Genomic DNA, 23024 nt, shown 5'->3' on the forward strand with positions numbered 1-23024 from the left:
ACTTACGAAGCCGACTCCGAACCCCTGGACCACCTCTTGTACCGCATCTGAACTAGCCATTCTCCGAGTCCACGCGCCACCTCCGCTGTAGCTCCCAGACGATATGGGTGATAGCCGTTGAAACGGCATTCCAGCCAAACTCATCTTTACACATCCTCTGGACAAGATTGTCCGAAGTTGTGTCCTCCCGCATGTGGCAAGCATTGTGCGAAAACGCGGGCACACGTTTCCTCTAAACCAGCACAAACAGGGCATTCGGGAGAATCCGCATGCCCGAAACGGTGTAGATACTATCGAAAGCAACCATGGCCTGAAAGGACCTGTGTCAGGTGGAATGTTACTTCCCCATGGCGCCAATTAATCCAACTATCTACCCTCGGTATCAACCTATGGGTTCACCTTCCTTTGATGGAACTGTCCCACGTGCTGCCATTTGATCATAGAGGCCATCCTGGCAGTCCTGCGTATGCCTCTTGTGCCGTGCATTTCGAAGCACTCCATGTACTCCTGATAAGTATGGCACCATACCAGTGATGACGCAGGGCACGTCGTGTGACACGGTACGGTACGCGCTAGCAACCTTCAGGCACTGTCACCTCAGTTTTGTGGTGAGCCAAATCGAGTTTCCTGGACCTTATATACGCCTCCACAACCCTGATCGAGTGCTTGGTAGTCAACTCCACTTCTTCGATCGTCTCACCGTAGACGTCGAGCGTATTGTCGTCAGCAAAGCTGACAATCTCCCCTCCCACTGGGTACTCTAACCTCAACACCTCATCGTACATGATATTCCATAACACCGGACCCAGGATGGAGCCTTGCAGAACTCCTGAGGTTATGTGAAAGCACTTCCGACCCACCTATGTGTCGTAAACTAGTACTCGGTTCTGTAAGTAGCTTCCGGGTACAGATACCCAGGTATCCCAAGACGCAAGAGCGAAACGCATTCCTGTAAACGCATGTAAACGCATTCCTTACACCCAGAGTCACTACTGCGCAGTAGCGAATTCCCCTCCTCTTACGGTCAAGTGCTTTCTCGGCGGTTTTTGTAACCGACAGGATAGCGTCTACGGTCAACCTCCCCTTCCGGAAGCCGTACTGGCTACTCGAAAGACCATTTTCACCCTCGGTGTACCTCAACATTCTTTTCGAGCATCTTCCCCGCCGTGTCTAGGCATTTCTGCATAGCAGACCTGAACATCTCGGGAGCCTCTGCAAGAGCTACCTTTAATGCCAGGTTCAGAACTCCGTCCGGACCTGGGCCTTTCCTACGCTAAGGAACTTTGCAATCCCCGCAAGTTTCACATCGGTGACCCTCTCCTCATCGCCAGCCCCAGTCCCCGGCTGTCCTACGAAAGGAGGCCAAGGACTAGGATCATGACGCGGAAAAAGTCTTCCAATGATCCCCTCCAACATCTCTGGAGATTGCTCTGTAGAAGCCATCACACCTCTCGTCTTGGCCATAACGATCCTGTAGGCGTCACCCCACGGGTTCGTATTGGCACTCTGACAGAGATCCTCAAAGCAGGCCTTTTTGCTTGGTCTTATCTCGGTCTTAAGCGCGGCTTTTGCAGCGGCGAACACCACCCGCCGTTCGTTTCGCTCCCATTTCTAGGGTGGACTCGCCTAGGCATGGTCGCATCGCACGTACGCGAGTAAGTTTCGCTCAAGGCGCCTCCCTGAATACCCCTTCGTCAAAGTAAGATGTCTTCCACCTGCGGGGGCTTGGCCTTGGCCTAGCCGCCTCTTCCTCTACCCGCTGCCTGCTATTGTTGTAGTAGATACTGTAGCGAACCGCCAGGTGATCGCTGTGAGTGTAGCAATCGTCTACTCTCCAGTTCGAACTACTTGTTAGGCCAGGACTACTACAAAAAGCCACGTCAATAATAGACTCCGCACCGTTTCGACTAAAGGTACTATTGGTACCGACATAAGCCAAGTCAACATCTAATATGGCCAGTGTCTCTAGCAGCATCTGACCCCTCTGGCTGGTTCGTGAAATGGCTTCCCCATTCCACGGCCCATGATATACTCTGTACCGTTCCTGCTGTAGGTGTTTGTGTCACCTACAGAACCCAGCCTCTTTGGTTGATCAATCGACTGCCCCATTTGACCGCCCAGAGATTGAAGTCTGTACCGATGACCACGAGACACAATCCCTCCAGAACAATAGTTCGAGAATAGCAAATCTGGCATGGACGAGAACTGGTCTATCGATCACCTTGGTATTGTAGTAGGCTATGGTGTATTTATACTGTACAATATGCGGCAGGAAAAAATGCGAAAGTGTTTTTCAACTTCAAACCTCATTTTCGTCCATTTGACATTAACCTATCTATGTTTCAACGTTCCATGATCTATAATAGGCTAGTTTTCTGAAAAGTTAATTAAAAAATTTCCCATTTTGGTCACTAACCTTTACAGGGCGGCGCCTGAAGATGAAGACAACCAGAATTTTCAAACCGCAGAAAATCGCACAGGTCGCCAAATTTCGCATCTGATAAAACAAAATTTTTGATTTTCTCTACAATATCATCAAATATATGTACTTATTTCATCTGGTATGTGAAACTCTGGTCTGGTTGATAATCGAATTTGAGCTAATTTTGTTACTGTTATAGTCATTTTGTTTAATGACCTGCGCGCACAGTTTATTGATATCCGCTTATTAGGCCTACATTATCACATGTTAAACATCAAATGTGTTCATTTTTATTTTTCAGTGCTAGAATATAGACATTGACTGATACACTGTCATGAAAAAATAGACATATATATCCCATATTTAGCGTGTAATAGTGCCTTGAACTTTTCGCATTTTTTCCTGCCGCACCCTGTAAGTGGTCAGAATAAAGGAATAGTTTAGCAGAACTGGACGTATTTCAATCAATCCCTACAATTTCAGAAGTGGGATGAAGCCTTCGTTCTTCTCGAAATGTTCCAAATTCCAAGTTATCTCAAGAAAACAGTTTCACACAAGTGAAGTCGCCAAGTACAACAGCAAGTGATCCGGATGTTGTACATTCCTTTCGAACAGATTAGCGTTTGAGAGGAGTTACGGAGCCAATATAGAAAGTTCAAACCCCAATTTGGAGTGGACTATGGAAGAAACGGAATGCACACAAACAAACTGGTTGTTGAGGACATAAGTTGGAGGTTAAGATGGGATACTGAAAGTGGCGTTAATGCGGCGCATTACTCTCGAGGAGAATCTGCGAGTGGAGTTTTGAATAAAAGAAGCTACATGTATTCTCAAGAAGCAATCACATCACAACATCGGAGAGCAAGTCACCGAGTTGGAGTTTAACTGGCATTAGGCGGATATTTCACATCGAGGACGATGTGTGAAGTCAAGATGGCCGAACTGTAGTAGGCTATGGTGTATTTATACTGTAAGTGGTCAGAATAAAGGAATTGTTTAGCAGAACTGGACGTATTTCAATCAATCCCTACAGTATGGAATAGCAACTGCAGTAGCACTACACGTTGTTCTTAGCTGTTGCGAAGCCCTCGTTCGAACTTCATTGGAAACTATCTCTTGTACTGGAAACCGACCGGTTGTACATATCGCCGCTAGCTTAGTCTAATATGCCATGCAGCTCCTGTTGTCGATGAGAATTCGGTACAATTGATGTTGTTCAAAACTCTTAAACTCAAGTATCCTAAGCTGAAAACATCACCGGTCACTTGTTCAAGACACAAACTTAATACTTGAAATAGTTATGCCTATCACATTAATAAGCTCTATTTCTAAAGGAATCCGTGAAATTCGTAGAGGAATCCTTGTAAAAATCTTTAAAGAAATCTCTGTGAAAAAATCCTATGTGAAATCCAAAAAAAAAATTCTGGAATTCCATGAAGAATTCTGTACGTTCCCCATTCTGTACAAGAATTATTGAAAAAAAAAATACATTGACATCTCTAAAGAAATCTCTGTTAAAATTATAAATGGAATGGAAAAGTTCTAGGGGAATATAAGAAGCAGTTCCTAGAAGAATCCTAGCAGAAATAACTTGAGAAATTCCAACGTGAATTGAAGAAGAATTTCCAGCAAAAAAATCTATATGAATCTCCGCAGGAATTACAAAAAAAATCATTAGAGAAATGCCTGAAGCAAAACCAAGAGATATTCCTGTAGTATTTTTAAATCTCTGGAGGGATCCCCGGATAAATCTCTGGTTGATTCCCCGGTTGATTGAAAAGAGTGCCTAAGAAAATCCCTAAGATTAACTTCTGGATAAATCCAAGGAGTAATTCTAAGAATAATTATTGGAGAAAGTGCTACAGAAATCCTGAATAAATGAATGAAGTGATTCTACGAGAATTTATTGAAGAAGTCCCTACATAAATTTTTGGAAACGTACCTGATGAGTCCCTGTAGAAATCCTAGGAAAAAAAATCCAGCAAGACTCTCAGTAGGAATATTCCTTAAAGAATCTCAACAGAAACTTCTGGAGGTGTCACAGGAGGAATTCCAAGAAAAATTATTAGGGAAATATCTGAAGCAGCAATTATAGAAATCATCAGACGAATTCCAGAAAGAAGTCTCTATGGGATTCCTGATGGAACACCAGCAAAATTTCTAGAAGAATCGAAGCAGGAATTTCTGGTGAAATCACAGCAAGGATTTCTGAAGGAATCTCACCACGATTTCAGGTCACCACTGTACTCATGATATACTACTACAAATTTATTCCCACAGATAAAATATCGCCATCGTCAAACGTCAGTGGCGACATGTGATCATTAGTTCGCAGCAAATCACAAAATTTTACGCCCCACTCTTCAGAAAATTAATTGCTGCACGCTTTGAAGTATCGTGTTTCGACAGAAGCCGACAGATTTCCCACGCATGTTGTAGTCATCATGTCTCCTCCATATGATTGGAACCAAACGTGTAGTTCAAGGGGGATATTCCACATACCCATTTCGGTTAGTTAATTTGAGTTCAACAAATTTTAGAAAACAAGAAAACTACCGAAAATAGCATTTCCCTATTACCCGGCTCTACGAAGATAGATTTCTCGACATCAGTTCGAAGAAATGTAGGTCTTAAATATAAAAGAGAGTTTGAAATTTTGTACGAAATGCCAACATACTCAATCGCACACTGACTGACTGTTAACTTACGTCTGTCAAATCTCCAACTGTGTGTGACATCCAAACTGATTACCAACAGAATGATCAGGCAGCTGAGTTTGGCCATTCCGCTCTCTGCTGGATACCACTAGAACGGATCGACTCCGTTAGAAGAAACCTGCAATAAAAAGAAATCGTGTCAATTATTTTGGCAACTTCTAATTAGTCTTATGTAAGATATGAAGAAATCTTGAATCGATGTTGTTTTAACCTAGCACAACAGGACCCTTTATAGCTTAATCATTGTTCAAAAACATAAGCCTTCACAACGTCATTTGTTATGTACCGGTTTGCTTGCGTTGCTTTAGTACAACACCTCATTCTTACACCCCGTTCACTGCGCCAACTGGCGCAAGTGAAAGAAGAAAGACCGTTCAAGTGTCTCGATAAATTAATTTTAATGGGCAATTAAAAAATATCCGCAATCGTTAGGTGGTGATGAGCACACTCCGGGTTTTTAGAAACAGTTTCAGCCGCGATTGGGATAGACAAAATAGTCGTATATTTATAAGAAGACGTTCTATAGCTAGTGGATCCATGCGGAAGCAGAGAATGGTCGTCGTTCAATATCCAATTGAGCCGTAAGATAATCCCAGTTTCCACGCACATCCCACATCCCGAGTTAATCGAGCGAACTGACCGCGTAATGGGACGAAGAAGAAGACAACGATGACGATCATCATCATCCTCCCAAGAGCGCATATGGTTTCAATCGATGCACAAACCACTTCAATGAGCAAGACCCTCTTCTGGTTCTTCTGGCGGGATGTTTATACCACGGGCTTACGCGGGTCGTAATGACGAACAGCTAACATGCAGTTAAGTACCGACCGCTTGGTGCTAAAGATCTCAAGCTACTAATTGAATCATTAACCTCCGGACCCAACATCTCCAGAGGAGGGTGGCTATGAACGGCAGATGATCGCCGATTACTTTACACATGCAATCTGTCGCGTTTAAGTGAAACGAGTAATAACCCGGTTGTGCGAACAACTTTACAGTACAACGACAGTAAACCGAACGTTCGCTATCCATTCGTTCGATGCACGAAGGTGATGGTTGTTTACTTACTACTATCAACAATTTCAACAAACCGATTTCACAATAACGAAACTTCACTGTACCAGCCGTAGATGCGAAGTGCCGCCTACGCATTGCATCGGTTGCTAATAATTTAAATATTTGTTGCCCGTGCCTCGTGTGAGTACACGATGATGCGGTGTTAATCAAGCATTGCGTGAGTCGAATGAGACAACAGATAAGATAACAAAAAGCACGTTGTATACGGTCAGGGAACCTTAGCTGGTAGGTATGTACTTTGCAAAATATGTGCTGTACGATTTCATCCCAGGAAAGATCTTGCAGAATGATGAAATGGCCTAATTCCAGATAAGTACTATTGTATGAAGTGCAAAACCTGAGTCTACAACCTAGAAGGAGCGCCCAGTACAGCTGTGGTTCTCCTAGCTCCTACCACATGATTCCACGGGTCCATCGGTGGCAATAATCGGCAACTAGAATTGTGTACTTAGCAGGTAGTGCATCCTAACCGCTGTTGTCTTGCTGGATTCAGCTAGATTGAGAAGGTACGTCCCGAGCTTCTGTTCACCGAGGAGGTTCAGCTCAACAGTATCTGTATTGCGTCGCTATACCTAAGATGACCGCCCCACCAACGAGATATAGCCTGTAGCAAAACCGTTAAATGAGGATTTGCTCTAAGATGGATTGACAGGTCTGCGGTTTATGGAACTCACTACTGCTAGGGGGCCGGTCAAAAAGTCAAAGCACGTAGTCTACATACGGCGACATTTGTCGGACGTCATAGATGTAAGATCTCTTAGAAGTCTGAGATGATTTCGACGCATTCTTAATGGTAGTGGCATTGTCGGAATGTAGCTCCACGATCCCTCCAGAGCGGGCTTCAACATGACGCACTAGCTCGAAGTGGACTACCTTGGTTGAGAAGCAGACGTATCCGACTACGTCGGTAAACTTTTGTAGGACTACGATTTCGAACCGCATACTTGTCATAGAACGGTCTACACCCAAGCAACCAAAAGTTCGGATTCCACTTGAAGAACGAACTCAGAAGTTCAAGTTCGGTTCAATTCCGGTTTCGTTGAACTTAATTCTCCAAAAAATTACTCTTGCATTGTTTATGAACTTGGAAGTAGAAGTACAAGCTTTTGACTTCTCTTCAAAACGACATTAAAGTCGAAAAAAGGTTCAAAAAGAACTTATGTTGAACTTTAAAACAGAGTGCAATCAAATGTTAACCGAACTCATGTTGAACTTTTGCGTGCCTTTAAAATTCAAATATAGTTCATTTGGACATATTCCAACAACTTGAAATTATCCGTTCCGAGCTTATTTCGAACTTGTTTTGAACTTACTACTCAAAGTTCGGATAAATATTAACCGTACCAAAAGTGAACTTCACTTGAACTTCGGCGACAGCGGGGCCGGGGAGAAGTTCTCATTCAATTAAATCACTCGGAAATCGAGCCCAGCAGCAACAGCTTGTGTTAATTTCACAAGTACACTTTGTTCCACTATAATATTTCAACGTACTTACTTGTAATCAACGCAAAGGATCCGTATTGTGTGGCTCAAAGGCTGCCCCCGCAGCGGACAACTGTTCTCCCCAGGATTCCGCCGGGGGTTTTTCGGCTGCACACAAAAAATTTCGAGGTTTGCTGGATGTTTTCCCACCCGTCTCACTTGTCGCTGCAGCGCACCGGTAATCGACGCAATCATAGTCACTGGAAACCAAGCTGAAAACTTATAATCTTTTCTTAAAGTCGATACACTGGCCCTAATTTATTGCTTTGCACTGCGAACCACAACAAACTGAAAATGTCAAACTGTGTAAGTTCACAAGAAGTTCCACGTGAACTTCTTTCGAACTTTCGACTTCAAAAAGTATTCCAAGTTCAGGGAAAGTTCACACGCGAACCTGATTGAGCTCTACTATATGATATCAGCACATTGAGTAAAATCCCACAGTGCCTAACAACACATACATGGAGTAGTGGTTAGGCACCGACTTTCAACGAGGAGAACCCGAGTTCAAATCTCAGTAAGTAAAAAACATCAAAAATTATTTCAAGGTATTAGTCAATTTGGATTTCCACATGAACTAATGTGTGTTAATAATAAATTACTTTTGAGGACTAAACACATTTTTTTCATTTTTTCGAAGTTTATTTTTAAGCTGAATAGCGTTCCTTTCAGCGACACAAGTGTACTTTTTGTGAACTCAAGTTCGGTTAATTACTTAAAAAGTGAGCTGAATAGAATGCTTTTCATCTTCCTTCGAATAGCTGATTAAGCCCAAACATGCTATTTTATCCGAACTTTTGGTTGCTTGGGCAGTACCTACCACAGTACCGCTCTAACCCACACACATAAAACGACCCCTTCTGCGATACTCGAGAGAGCAATAGGAAGGCTGTGCTCTACTGGACTAGAGTGGGCTGCAATTGGAAATAAATGTGGCATTGGTGGAAGACCCCTGGTGGAGAGTGCCACAGCAAAAACATATGAACATTAATCGTAATTTTAATCAAAATGTATTGTAATGTCCCATAATATAAACTAGTTTTCAATTGAAATTTCAAGCGTAATTAAACAAACTTTGACCTCATACTCAACATTCTGGTTTTAAGGAATCAAAATGGCTGGTTTAGATTTGTTTCTAGTTTCGTAAACTATGTATATGTTTTTGCTATAGCTTGCTGCAGTGATTCCATCATGAATTCCTCCAGAGGTTCCTTCAAGAATTCATCTAGGGATTCAACCAAACATTTATTCGGGGATTTGTCCTGGGATATCGTTAGAAGTTCCTCCAGTGGTTATTCAAATGCTGTTTTCGAGGTTTCCATCAGGAATTTCTCCAGAGATCCTTTATAGGTATGGCTGCAGGTATTCCTTCAGAGATTTCTTCAGGAATTTCTTCATATATTCCTTCCAGAATTCCCCTAGATATTGCCCCAATAGGATCTGCAGGAATGTCTTTCAGAAAATTTTACTAAAGATAATAATCCAGGAATGTCTTATATATTTTTTTTTCAAAAATCCTTTTCTCCAAGTTTCTCTGCAATGATTCGTCCAGAAATTACTGCAGACATGGACTTCTTCAGATTTTTTTTATCCAGCGATTCCTACAGAAATTCTTCCAGGAATTCGCTAAGAAATCTCTCCTGAGATTCCCTGTGGAATTCCTCTTGGAATTGCTTCCAGGATTCATCATGGGGTTTCTTCACAAATTCCTTCAAGAATTCCTCCAGAGATTCACCCGGCAATTCCTTCTGTGATACTTTTAGGAACAACTTCCAGGATTATTTTAAAAATGCCCTCAAGAACTCTTCTTGGGATTTCTTCAGGAATTCCTCCTGGATTTGTTACAGAAACTTCTCCAAGAATTAATCCAAGACTTTTTCCATTAGCTGTTTAGAGATTTACTTAAGAATTCATCTTGGGATTGCTTCCAAAATTACTCCTGGTTTTTTTTTCAGGAACTCTTCCAGGGATTCCTTCAGGAACTGCTACAGGCATTCCTCCAAGAGTTCCTCTACGTGCTCTTTCAAGGATTCCTTCAGGTTTTCCTCAGGAATTTCAACGGTTTCTTCACAGTTTCGATTACCTCAGTACTTCCTCGTGGGTTTTCTTCAGAAAGTCTTCCTAGAATTGCATCAGAAATTGATACTTGTGGTTCTTCAGGAATTCTTCCAGGATTCCTCTGGGAATTCCTGCATGGATTTTTCTACAAAATCCTACAGGGATTTGTGCAGAACTTCCTCTAGGAATTCCTTAAGAGATTCCTCTAGGAATTCTTCCAGAGATTCCTACAAGTATTCCTCTAGAGATATCTCCAGGAATTTCTCTAGAGGTTCTTCCAGGGATTCCTCCAGGAATTCCTCCTGGAATTCATTTAGGTATTCCTCAAGGGATTCCTCCTGAAAGTGCTCAATTGGTTCTTCTAGGAAATTTTCTAAGAATTCTTCCAGGGACTTCTTCTAGGGATTCCTCTAGAGATTCCTCATGGAATTTATACAGGGATTCCCTCAGGAGTTCCTCTAGATACTTCTCAAGGGAATTCTCTAGAGATTCCTCCTGGAATTCATTAAGGAATTCCTCCAGGAATTCTTCCAGGGATAGTTCCAAGGAATTTCTACAAGAATTTCTCTAGGGATTTCTTCAGCAATTCCTCCTAGGATTCCGCCAGGAATTTGTCAAGATGTTCCTCTAGGCATTTCTCCTGAGATTCCTGCAGAAATTGCTTCAAGGATTCCTTCAGGAGTTCGTTCAGGTATTTTTCCAAGAATTTCCCCAGGAATTCTTCCAAGAATTTCTTCAGAAATTTCTCTAAGAACTCCTCCAGGAATTCCTCAAGAGGTTTCTTCAGAAATTTCTCCAGGGATTCCTCCAGGGTTTACTTCAGGAATTCCTTTAGGAATTCCTCCACAGATTTCTCAAGGAATTCATCTAGGGATTGCTCCAGGAATTCTACCATACGTCCCAGAGTTCCTCTAGGCATTCCACCAGAAATTTATTTAGGAATTTGTCCAAGGATTGTTTCAGGCATTCATCCAGAAATTTCTTCAAGAATTGTACTTTCTCCAAATTATTTCTTCAGAAATTCCTCCAGGGATTCCTCCAAGAATTCCTCTAGCGATTTCTCCAGGAATTCCTCCAGGTATACTTTCAGAAATTGCTCCAGGGGCCAAGAATTTGTCAAGAAGTTCCTCCAGCGATTTTTCTAGGAGTTGCTTCAAGGATTTCTCTAGGGATTCCTCCAGGTATTCCTTTTGGGAATCCGCCAGAAATTTGTCCAGAAATTTCTCCATGCATTTCTCCTGAGACTTCTCCAGAAATTGCTTCAGAGATTTCTCCAGGAATTCCTTTAGGGATTTTTCCATGAATCTCCAGAAATTTCTCAAAGAATTCCTCCAGGAATTCCTCAAAGGATTCCTCAGACATTTTTCCAAGAAATGCCCAGGAATTATTTCAAGAATTTCTTCAGAAATTTCTCTAACGATTCCTCCAGGAATTCGTCAAGAGGTTTCTTCAGAAATTATCCCACGGATTTCTCCCAGATTTCCTCTAGGGCATCCTCCAGGAATTCATCCAGGGATTCTTTCAGGATTTCTTCCAGGATTTGCTACAGGAATTCATCCAGGAATTTCTTCAGGGATTCTTCCAGGGTTTCCTTCAGGCATTCCTTTAGAAATTCCTTTAGGATTTTTTTAGGAATTCCTCTACGAATTTATCCTGGAATTCTTCCAGAGATTTCTCGAAGAATTCATCTAGGGATTGCTCCGGAAGGGTTGCTCTACCAGAGGTCCCTCTCAGGATTACTTTAGCAATTCCACTAGGAATTCATCTAAGAATTTATCCAAGGATTGGTCCAGGCATTCGTTCAGGAATTTCTACCTCCTCATAAAATTGTTTCAGAAATTCCTCCAGGGATTCCTCTAAGAGTTCCTCTAGTGATTTCTCCGGGAACGCCTCCAGGTATACTTTCAGAATTTCCTCCAGGATTTTCTCCAGGAATTCCGTCAAGAATTCGTCCAGAAATTCCTCCAGGATTTACTCCAACGATTTCTCAAGGAGTTACTTCAGGGAGTTGCTTTTTCCAAGACTTCCTATCTCCTGGAATTCGTCAAAAAACTCTTCCAACGGTTCGTCCAGAAGTTTTGGAACTCCTTTATGGATTCCTCAAGCGATTTCTTTGAAAATTGCTCCAGTGATTGCTCCCATAGCTGTTCTAGAATTTCTTCTTCCAGAAATTCCTTCACGGATTCCTACAGGGTTTACTTCAGGCATACCTGCAGGAATTCCTCCAGGAATGTCTCCAGGAATTCCTTTGGGGATGGCTCCGAGAGTTCTTTCAGAAATTGCTCCAGGAATTCCTGCAGTGATTCTTTAAAAAAAATATTCGGACAAAAATTTCCGAAATCCGTCCATCATCTTTTCCAGGGATTCATCCAAGTTTTTTTCCAGGATTACCCATTTTTTTAAATTGCTTGAAGGATTTCTAGAAGAATACCTCCAGCGGTTTGAATTGGATTTTTTAGGATTATTTTCGAGGGATACTGGAGCCAGGAGATTCTCAAAGAAGTCATTAAAAAAAATCTTTTGCAATTATCACCGAGAAATTTTCCAATGAGTTCATGCACAGATTTATTCTGGAATCCATCCATGAATTCCTTCAAGAATACCCCCTGCAGCTCCTGCAAAGTAGTTTCTTCAGAATTTTTTCTGCGATTCTTTCAGGAATATATCCTGTGATTCTTTCACAGTCACTGTTACCTACTTCAAACATATAAATACTTGCATGCTAGAAGTGCTTTCAGACATTTGTCCAGGAAATCCTTCAGGATTTCATCGAGAGAAGACTCTTTCGGAATTCTCCCAGGGTGTCCTCCCGGAATTTCTCTAGAAAATGCATCACGGATTACTCTAGGAATTCCTTCTTTAATTCCTTCAGACATTTCTTTTTCAATACATTCCAGCTATTCGTCCAGGAATTCTTTCAGGTGAATTCCAGGTTTTTCCAACAATTCCATTATTTGAGGGTTCTCCAGAAATGCATCCAAGAAATTCTAAGAGTTCATCATTTCCAAAAAAGTTCTATGATTTATATGGTTTTGTGAATATTCTGGAAGGGGCCTGGCTGTAAGCTTTGAGATAATGAATCGCTTTGCCTTGCAGAAATTTTGGTCGAAGTCCACACGTTCGTCTTCCCCCAGTTTAACCAGACTTTCAATGATATTTTGACAGTCGATGAAATCTGTCTTCAGCTTGTCCAGTGAATTAACCCGTACACGTTATTACGCGAAACTGATTCAGCGAGGGTGGAATGGAACGTATAGCTCCTTCTTGCCGCGATGTCAAAACCCATTCGCGACGTATAATCGACAAAATTGGATCGTTATTCATCGAATCAATTTCTTCTTACCGTCGAGGGCGAACCCACTTCTACAAGGCATTACAAATCCAAGTCGCGAATGGCTTTCCTCCCATTTCGTGGCCGTTTCAACCACCAATCCACAATAGCTAAACCTGAAAAAGCTAACCACTTTCTTCACAACACTGACAATTCCTTAGTTATAATCTCAGCTACTGCAAGCCACATGCAAGAATAATTTGGAACAGACTCACCGGGAGCAATCCTGGAGTCGGATTGCTATACAATGGCGGGGAGAAATTTTGACGAATTTATCCAAAAGCACCATATTCATTGACTAATACTATTTATAAATTGTGGCTGAGTTCCAGAATAACTCTAACGTATTTCTTCAGGGTTTTCTTTTATTCATTTTTATAAAACTCTTTTGAACAAAAATACCTCACCAATTCGAAGTGTAATTATAGCGATACAAATAAAAAAAATGATAATGTATCACGTAAATACATAATTTCCACTACTTATTAACCTCTTCGAGAAATATTTTGCTTTAAACATCATTATCAGACCGAAAAGTCACTACGTAGAAGCAAAACAGTACTTTTGGATGAAAATCATCCTACATACCAATATGTCCTTACTAAGGGTATGCGGTATACCGAATTATTTCGCCAAATACACATCGAAACGAAATTCCGCGGAATTCCACGAAATTCACAAAGGCGAAATTTATGATTTTGAATTTCGTTTCGTTTCGCCAAATTCTAAAAATTTCGTCTCCAAAAAATAGATTTTGACGAAATCAAACGAAATTCCGCGGAATGTCTAATAAATTTCGTAAACAAATATATAATGTAAATGTATTAGCCTGCGGCTTATTTTTCAAAAGTTGTTGAAACCTGGAATTCGTAAGCTCTTTTGGATTCAAATGACACAAAAAGAGAAACCTCTGAGTTTAAGCCAAAAATACTGAGATTTAGAGGTCGCGCAATCGCTTCAAAGTCGAATTTTCGAGTAATAAAAAGGTGTTTTCACTTCGAGTGCCATAACTTTCTCAATTTTCAACCGATTTTCAATCTTTTTTATGAATTTCTCACAAATTAAATTTCAAATAAACTCGTAGAACATCATTTTTTTCCAAAGTCACGCAAAATATGAGTTTTTGAAGATTTAATTCATTTTTATCACCTTTTTACAAAAAATTTTAACTTTAGAGTTCTATAACTTTTTAACTGTTTGACCAATTTTTAATTTTTCAGCTTGCTTTTGTAGATATTTTTGTTGCCTATCTTTGTCCTAAACAAACTTTTCATCAAAGTAGTCATTTTTATGATACTTTTCACCAAAAACTGCCAAAACATGCCTTAAAACTTGACTTTTTCATGCATAATTGGAGTTTTTGACGATTATTTGCAATTTTTTACTCCGAACCAGATACTTAACATCATATTTAGGGATATGGAACACATTGGAGGATATTTTTTCAATTTTTTTTTCTCGCATTTCGAACATGAAAATATTTTTTGATTCGGAACACCCCAAAAACTGAATTTTAAGGCTTCCTAATGATTATTTAGTATAAATGTTTCACTTTGAGCTCGAAACTAAGCATGAAAACTATAAAAATTTTGCCAAAATTCTGATTTTTCCAATAAAATACGTGTTTCTGAACGGTTTTTGGTATTTATCTATTTTGAAACGTTTTTTAAAGGTACAGTTTATTCACAGCATTCTTAGGCAACAAAAATATCTACTAAAGCAAGCTAAAAAATTTAAAGTTGGTCAAACGCTTAAAAAGTTATAAAGCTCTAAAGTTAAAAATTTTTGTAAAAAGAAGAAAAAAATGAATTAAATCTTCAAAAACTCATATTTTGCGTGACTTTGGAAAAAAATGATGTTCTACGAGTTTATTCGAAATTTAATTTGTGAGAAATTCATAAAAAAAGATTGAAAATCGGTTGAAAATTGAGAAAGTTATGGCACTTGAAGTGAAAACACCTTTTTATTACTCGAAAACTCGACTTTGAAGCGATTGCGCGACCTCTAAATCTCAATATTTTTGGCTTAAACTCAGAGGTTACTCTTTTTGTGTCATTTGAATCCAAAAGAGCTTACAAATTCCAGGTATCAACAACTTTTGAAAAATAAGTCGCAGCCTAGTCCACATCATCTATCGAAGATCTTGCTAATCTCAAGTCACTCAAAAGTGTTTAAAAAAAAAGCACCTCAAACAGCGAGAGACAAACCATAAAAGACTATAATAATAACAGAAATAATCCTAAAAATACTTCTTATCTTTGGCCTACCATCAAGATCTTGTTCAATAGGTATGCAACATTTTCGGTATGCGGAAACATACTTAAGATTTTGGTTAAATTTTCAGATTAAACCAAATGCAAAAAAATACGTGTTTAGTTCCTGTCTTCAGTTTAGATCCCCAACAGAAATTTTTACCAGAGTAATGGAAAATAACAGGATAGGATGATATAGGGTGTTGGACAAGCCCGTGTCCAAGGGGGAGGGGGTTGTTTGGGGGTTCAACTCTCCCCTTGACCGATGTTCCATACACTAGGCGCCCCTCCGCCTTTTGCCGAAATTATGAAAAACCCCTCCCTTCACGCCTTTTCTGTACACGGGCCTGGTGTGGGATACACTAGCAAAAGCTCTAAAGAAACAAAGAAGCTCTCCCAAAATATGTCACTAGGAAAAATAATGAAAATCCCAGGGGAAATCGTATAAGACAAATTTGGTAGGAGGTTTGGTACATGGAAAAGTTTCTGGAAAAAATATTTTCCAGGAAATTTACAGTGGAACTCTTGAAAGAGTTTTACCATCAAATCTGTATGACGAAGCGTTATAGACGGTTAAACTCTTAGGGTCTGTTCATAAGCCACGTAGACCATAACATGGCAATCTCAGACCCTCCCCCCCCCTCCCCCCTCGTAGACTTTTGTCCATACAAAAATTTTGAAATTTGTATGGAGCGTACACTTTGGCCAGACCCCCCCCTCCCCCCAAAAAGTCTACGTGGTTTATGAACAGCCCCTTATTTCTTTTGCTGATGTAAAATTCCGTAAAATTTCGTGCTCGTCCTTTTGTTTTTCATAGAGAGCTACTTACATAAGAAAGTTTTGCAGACACTTTCATGTTTTTCTTAATTGTGAAATTTCCAAAATATGTTTCCCAAGCAACACACATGTTATATATTAGTTACGACAGCGCAAGTTTTGGTTGTATAGAAGTTTATTTGACGTTATTCCAACACAATGTTAGAATTACGTAAAATTAACTTCTATACAACCAAAACTTGCGCTGTCGTAGCTCTTATATAACATGTGTGTTGCTTGGGTCAGGTGAAGACATCGATGTAGGTGTTCGTAGTGGAATTCTTGAAGTATTTGAAGTGGAAAGATCGTAGGGATTTATACCGATATTTTTGACGAATTTCTTCAAATACCTTCAGGAGTGAGTTGAAAATGTCAAAAGGATAGATGAGCACGACGAACTCTAACATCGGTGTGTGCGCAGCCACCTTTTATACTAAATTTCAGAAAAAAAGACGTTTGTTAGCAGGAATTCATCAGATTATTCATCAACATAGGGTCTTGTACCATTTGGGTAGCTGCACCTATTTTGGTCACTTGCCGCTATAACTAAGTCAATTTCAAACTGATTGATTTGAAATTTTGTATAAGTGCCCAAAATAGGTACACCTGCATAAATGGTAGAAGACCCTACTCTGGGCTGGTGATAATAGGCGAGGTTTTTTTATGTAAATACATAAGTTCTGAAAAATCTTTTTTATTTTTTTTCTTCAACTGTTGCAAAAGGTCCACTATAGTCCAGATCTATCTGATGGAAGTTTTAACCTAATAACCTAGAGACCTACATTTTCCCAATTTCAAGTTTGTGGATGCCTTCATATTTAATGTGCGCATACATTTCTTAAGTATTATTATTAATTTCTATATAAGTTTTACTAGGTATTTTCTAATAAATTCAATCATCTATCAATTTTAGGTAAAGATTTTAGGCTTTCTCCAGAAGGTACGCTATTTAACAAAGCTTGATTGGTAATTATCTGGCTGATGTATCCATATCATTGCTTCAGGTTTCCGATAAACAATCGGCATTAGAACATCTTATAGCATAGTCGCAATGATGTAACGCATTGTTGGTCTGCTCTTATAAAGTCATTGTAGCAATCTTAGGTTATTGGTGTAATTATTCAAATTTTCAATATAGGTCGCGACAAATAAAAAAAAAACATAATAATGAAACTGTAACAAAAGAAGCTAAGGGATGAGCGTATTTATGGAAATGAAATTCGCCACCGCAAACACGCAGTATCAATTCACACAAAATTTATGTAACTGCAAAATTCCGCGGAACTTATTCGAAAATTTCGTTCCGTTTCGTAAAATACCGAGTGCATTCAGATTTCGTATCGATCTCACGAAACATTTTTGAATTTCGTTTCGTTTCGTACCGCATCGTATCAGAAATTCTATGTATCGTTTCGTTTCGTTTCGCCTTGAAAAAACCCATACCGCATACCCTTAGTCCTTACATGATATTTGCTTTATCTAGTTTGTAAAGTTTAAAAAAATTTTCTTCTGAAATTTCTCAGCTTACTAGCTACCACTTACCTTAGAATATATTTACAACTTCTTTATATCACAGATTCAAACAGCTGTTCTGAAAGCACTGAGAAACTTTTGATGCGGTTGATTTATTATGCAAGACACTGATAGAGCACATGATCACATAAAGTATTGAAAGCAACGATTCTTCTCACAGTAACTGTTGCGCTCTTCTGTTTTCATATGGATATCGAATTAACTCCAACGTTAGAACCAACCGCCGCACTCTACTTCTTCTTTATCTATCAGACAAGCTGTTCAAGACTTTCTCTTTCTATAATCTGATTTCCCCACATTTTGTTTGAAAGGTCATGCACTCAGTTTTATACACTTATCTTCAGATTTTCCGTTCCGACAGCACTCGCGGTTTTGCAATTGTCATTGCAATCTAATCGCGAAACACAAATTTCAAAACAGATATCGCTTTCAATGAATTGCTGGAAGCCACCGTGTGTATCTGTCCCGGGACGGCAAATATGTGCAATTTTTCAAAATCATCGATCACCACCACCGCAGACTTTGCGTAGTCAGTCAGTCAGTTCTGCAAATGAACTGGTTGTCGCCCGTCTGTTGTTAATCACCACCTGCTTTCTCGAATGGCTCGTTCGCAGACACGCTACCAAATCTCGGAACGCTCCTTAGCGACTGCGCCGGACTGCGACACGGATGTGGGTGTAGATCAACCGCGACGATTCCTTTGCGCGTCCGATCTGGGGCGCGCCTCGCTCTGAACTGATTTAAATACGCGACCCGTAGCTCTAGAGAGCAAATCGTTCTCACTACTGGAGGACGACGACGACGACAACGATGGCCTTTGGCAGCAGCCGGCTTCGAAAGATTCTGAAGACGGGAAGGTCGTGGTGAAATGATCCTCTCTGAAAAAGGGTTGATTTTAATCCTGGAATTTACACGTCACTTCTGGAAAATCCTTGTCATGCAAAAGCAGTTTCCCGGAACGGTACTGTTGACCGGATACAGATGACCGCAATGCTTCAATTTTTGGGAAGCTATTTGCACAAATTAAGATAATCAAATCCATCTGATCAGATAATTTAATTACAGCTATGAATTTGATGAATTTGATTCCAATAAAAAGAGATTAAATACATCGGCAAAGCAACTGAATGAATTCGAAAGCCTCGTTGAGTAATTCTCTCCTTTTTCTTCTTCTCCGCCTTCTTCTTATTTCTTTTGTTATTCTTCTTATTATGCTTCTTCTCATTCTTCTTAAACTCCTAATTTTTCTTATTCTTCGTAGGTATTATTGTTTTTCTGCTTGGTGTAACGTTCTAATAAAGACAGAGCTTGCTTTAGCTTAATGCTCAATAAGGTTGTGAGGTTCTTCTTCTTCTTATTCTTCTTCTTCTTCTTCTTCTTCTTCTTCTTCTTCTTCTTCTTCTTCTTCTTCTTCTTCTTCTTCTTCTTCTTCTCCGTCTTCATCATCATCTTCTTCTTCTTCTTCTTATTCTCCTTCTTGACTTACCTTCCCAACAAAGACAAAGTCTGCTTATTGTCAGCTACAAACGAACACGTCATCCTCATCATGGTCTTTCTCAATAACCATGCACTTACCGGTTCAGCTAAATGAGCCTACACCTTCAAATAATTTTGCTCTAATAAATAGCTCATTTTATGCTAATTTCCCCGATATTCAAAGTTTTTTCTCCTATAGCTCCGAGAAAAGTGACACCTCGTCTAGATTCAGGAGATTCGAGGGTATCATCTCAAAATCCTGTCGTTCCCAAACCGATCGCGTAGCTTGGTGATAGAGCAGAGTCTCCGCTCTATTTCTCTTTTGATAGAGCTGACCAAACTATAGGTGTTCGCTGAACCAAGACTAAACGCATATTCTCGAAAGGATTAAAGCGCCGCGATTATGATCATGTCATGTGTATGTATAAGCCTACCCCGGTTGTATTGATTTTATCCAGGAAATTGTCAGGCGAGATTGATTGATTGCGTTCGAGCTACCGTAATTGGAATGATGATAAAGTTGTTGCTAGAATTCGGGCACATTTGACTACCCAAGTGATGCCGAAAATGGGATAAAAAGAAACCAGTTCCAGAAGGAGCACCTGCGTAAATGAAGTTAATACTAATTAGCGAAACTAATAGGTGTTTGATGGTGATGTCTAAATAGTTCTGTGATCATCTTGCGGGAATCACAAGTCAATTATTCTTGAGCGGCTTTTATTAACATTAGTCACGCAGAGATTAAGGTCACTTAGCTACTATCGAATACCAGACATAGAAATCTGCCGCAAGGCAAATGCCTATTTCGCATATTTTCAAATTATGTTTGTTAAAATAGCTGTTGCCACACTATCTATTGAACCGTGGCGCATTTTGTAGGAATATTGATCACAATATATTATAAATTGTGAAATTAATGAGCACTCTCATTTTTCACATAATTGATCATAACTCAAGAACTCAAAAACAAGTGCATTCCAAAAATTTCAGCCTTAAGCTTATGAAACTACCTTCTCAAAAATATTGTTTTGAAAATTTCCCGCGAGTTCGGGCATAGTTTTTCCGGCTTTTCTTTATGAATTTCCTCAACGGTGGAAAATTTAATGGGAAACTTTTTCCTTTTCATTTTTTTTTATTCCTGAGAAAATTTGCTTTAATGTTTTAAAAAAACTTTGTTTCTACGATGCTTCGTTCATGAGTTATGATTTTTCAAAGAAAAGGCTTATATGACACATTTAGACATTTTTCAACAAAATTGGCCATAACTCAAAAACGAAAAAAAAGTGCATTCCAAAAATTTCAGCGATTTAAGCTTATGGGATAACCTTCTCAAAAATATTTTTTTTATATTTTTTACGAGTTCGGGCATTGTTCTTCCGGCTTTTCTTTACGAATTTTCTCAACTGTGGAAAACTTTGTAGAAAACTTTTTCCAGTTCATATTTTTTTGGATTTCTGAGAAAATTTGCTTTCAATTTCTAAAAAAACTTTGTTTCTATGATGCTTCGTTCTTGAGTTATGATTTTTCAAGGTTTTCCACCTGAGTTTTCCGAGAAAATAGGCGACCCTGATTTTTTCTCATTTTTTTTTTGTTCATATATCCATGAGTCCTGCCTGTGGAAAAAGTTTCATGAAAATCTGGGAAATAGAAGTGGTTAGGGTTAGACTTAAATTGTAAACTGTATTAGGTAGTAGAAATATGTTGTAAGCAAAATGTTTAATGTAATTTGAATAATCTATGGCAAAAATGGGAGGCGGGCGAAAATCAACTGTGGCAGTAAAAGCAGGCAAACCGATAGCATAATGGGTGGTGCTGCTACCAAGGATAGGAAACATGGAGTAACGAATAAGGAACAATGGGAAAGCATGGACTGGAGAGGCTCTCCAGGAGAGCATTTTAAGACTTGAGCTGATAGCCATGATCACTTTCATTTCGGCGGTCGTGTGAGACACAAGTGAGTTTTATTTCAAAGTGGCTTTTTGTGAGAAATTCAGTTAACGATTATAGTGCTTGATTCCAGCCTTAGTTTATTCAGGTATACCACATTATAGACTGTTTCAGAAATTAAAAATACACTAACGATTAACTGTCATTTCAATTTGAGCACAATATCCGAAAAAGTTTCTTCTAGCTCATATAGTAAACATGCTAACGAAGCAAATAATACATATCAATTTTGTTGATGTTTCTGGTAAAAGTTTTGAAAACTAGGGCTCTGTAAACTAGATGATTAAAATTTGAAATTGCACAAGGTGGTAAAAAATGTAGCATAGTAGAAAAAAAAACATCTCGCAGAAAAAATATTTAATTTCCAAACTCAATAAAAATTGCTGTATCGATAATAAAAGATATTTCTCGATTAGTAAATGTAATTTTTACTGGAATATTTGATCAAGAACCACCATTACGGGCCTTCTCAATACATAATTTGTTGTTTCAAATTTCTCAACAACACCAGTAACAACAAACGTTAAGCAAACGAATGTCTTAATTACTGCTTTACTGCATTCGTTTTTATGGTATGACAAACTTTGCCATCTGAAGGATCGAATGAGCTGAAAAAATAAGTTTGTTTGGATTAAATGCGTTCAGGAAAACTAATAAAGTGTGTGGTAGTTCTTATGTTCCGTAGAAAACCTTAAAAAAAAAACAAAAAACTTGATCTCCAAAAAAATGTTGTGGAAATGCCTTTATCGATTTTTCCCAAATTTCGATCAAGGCATTCCTTAGACAACTAGTTGAGAAAGCGAATGTGATAAACATTTAGATAATTTTTGATATTTAGTGATAAATAATGTTTTAATCATTAAAAAAAACACCTTTGTGCAAATGCAAATTTCAAAAATTAACTTATTTGTTGGAGAACTCGGTTGTTTTTCAAATATCAAGACAATTTAAAGGACACATAAAAATATGGAGTACAACATGATATACTCTGAAAGAAGTTGATAAAAATCATTAGAACAGTTCATTCAATTTAATATATAAAGTGTATTTACAATTTCTGAAACAGTATATAAATGGTCTCTGTGGTACCAGTGCTTTTATTCGGTTTCTCTGGTCTCGCCTAACCGTGAAAGACCAGGCTCTCTGGTCACACACACCGACCGTGAGAGAGCTCCTTGGGCTAACAGCCCCAATCACCAAAGAGGACCATTCTCGGCGTGGCCAATACGATCTCGTCCGTGGCCCGTCGATCAAGCCAAATAAGGAAGACGCCGTAGCCAAGTCTAGGACACGAAAGTGGCCTAAAATCCGTGGATACGCCATTCCACTAACCTGGCCAAACTCCCAGAGCCGCCATTCTGAAACCTACCGAACCATAGGGACCGACATCGTCATACACCATTGCCGTCAGCAGCCATCAGCGAGCACTCGCCAGCACAGCGATACGTACCCAACGATTTTCATCAACCACAACCCGCCATAGCCCAAATAAATCAATTTGAACCAACATAGTAACTTTCAATAAATTTGCCTTTGTAACTCCATACACACTAGAGTGGGTCATCGTTCATATGAAGAAATGAAAAATTCAACGGTATCCCACCAGATCAAAGCTTTTTTGATCCCATTTCAGGACCCAAATAAGTGTGCAAAATTTGGGCACGATCGGTAGCGAAGTTTGTATGGGGTTTTACATGGGAAACAGTGGCGTAGCCAGAAATTGTCTCTGGGAGGGGTTTTCAACAGAAAATGATACCTTGTTTGATTTGACACTTACATTTTGTAAACAGTAATGAGCAATTGTATCCGTAGCTTTAAAATAGCGGCGCAGCCGAAAAATTTTTTCGTCGCAAAGCGCTTTGTACTGAAAATTTGTTCCACAAATTTTGGCTCTGGGAGGGGTTTTAACC

The 23024-nt window shown here is 39.4% G+C and overlaps 1 protein-coding gene across 3 annotated transcripts in view; it reads right to left on the minus strand.

The window, feature by feature from the left end:
- The window catches only part of LOC109423909 (serotriflin), a 43944-nt gene extending 25496 nt beyond the window's left edge, over window positions 1-18448 (minus strand). The window contains exons 1-3 of one of the 3 annotated variants that reach the window (XM_062849806.1): window positions 18279-18448; window positions 17701-18082; window positions 5131-5257 (exon numbers count right to left, since the gene is read on the minus strand). In XM_062849806.1, the coding sequence (XP_062705790.1) occupies window positions 5131-5206 (76 nt within the window). In that variant the 5' untranslated portion in view covers window positions 5207-5257; window positions 17701-18082; window positions 18279-18448. Of the gene's footprint in view, window positions 1-5130; window positions 5258-5779; window positions 6016-17700 lie in introns of those variants that run through there. The other 2 variants (XM_062849807.1, XM_062849805.1) reach the window with 2 other exon arrangements.
- Between the last annotated feature and the right edge of the window lie 4576 nt (window positions 18449-23024).

This window comes from Aedes albopictus, chromosome 2, assembly GCF_035046485.1.
Source record: "Aedes albopictus strain Foshan chromosome 2, AalbF5, whole genome shotgun sequence".
Lineage (NCBI taxonomy): Eukaryota > Metazoa > Arthropoda > Insecta > Diptera > Culicidae > Aedes > Aedes albopictus.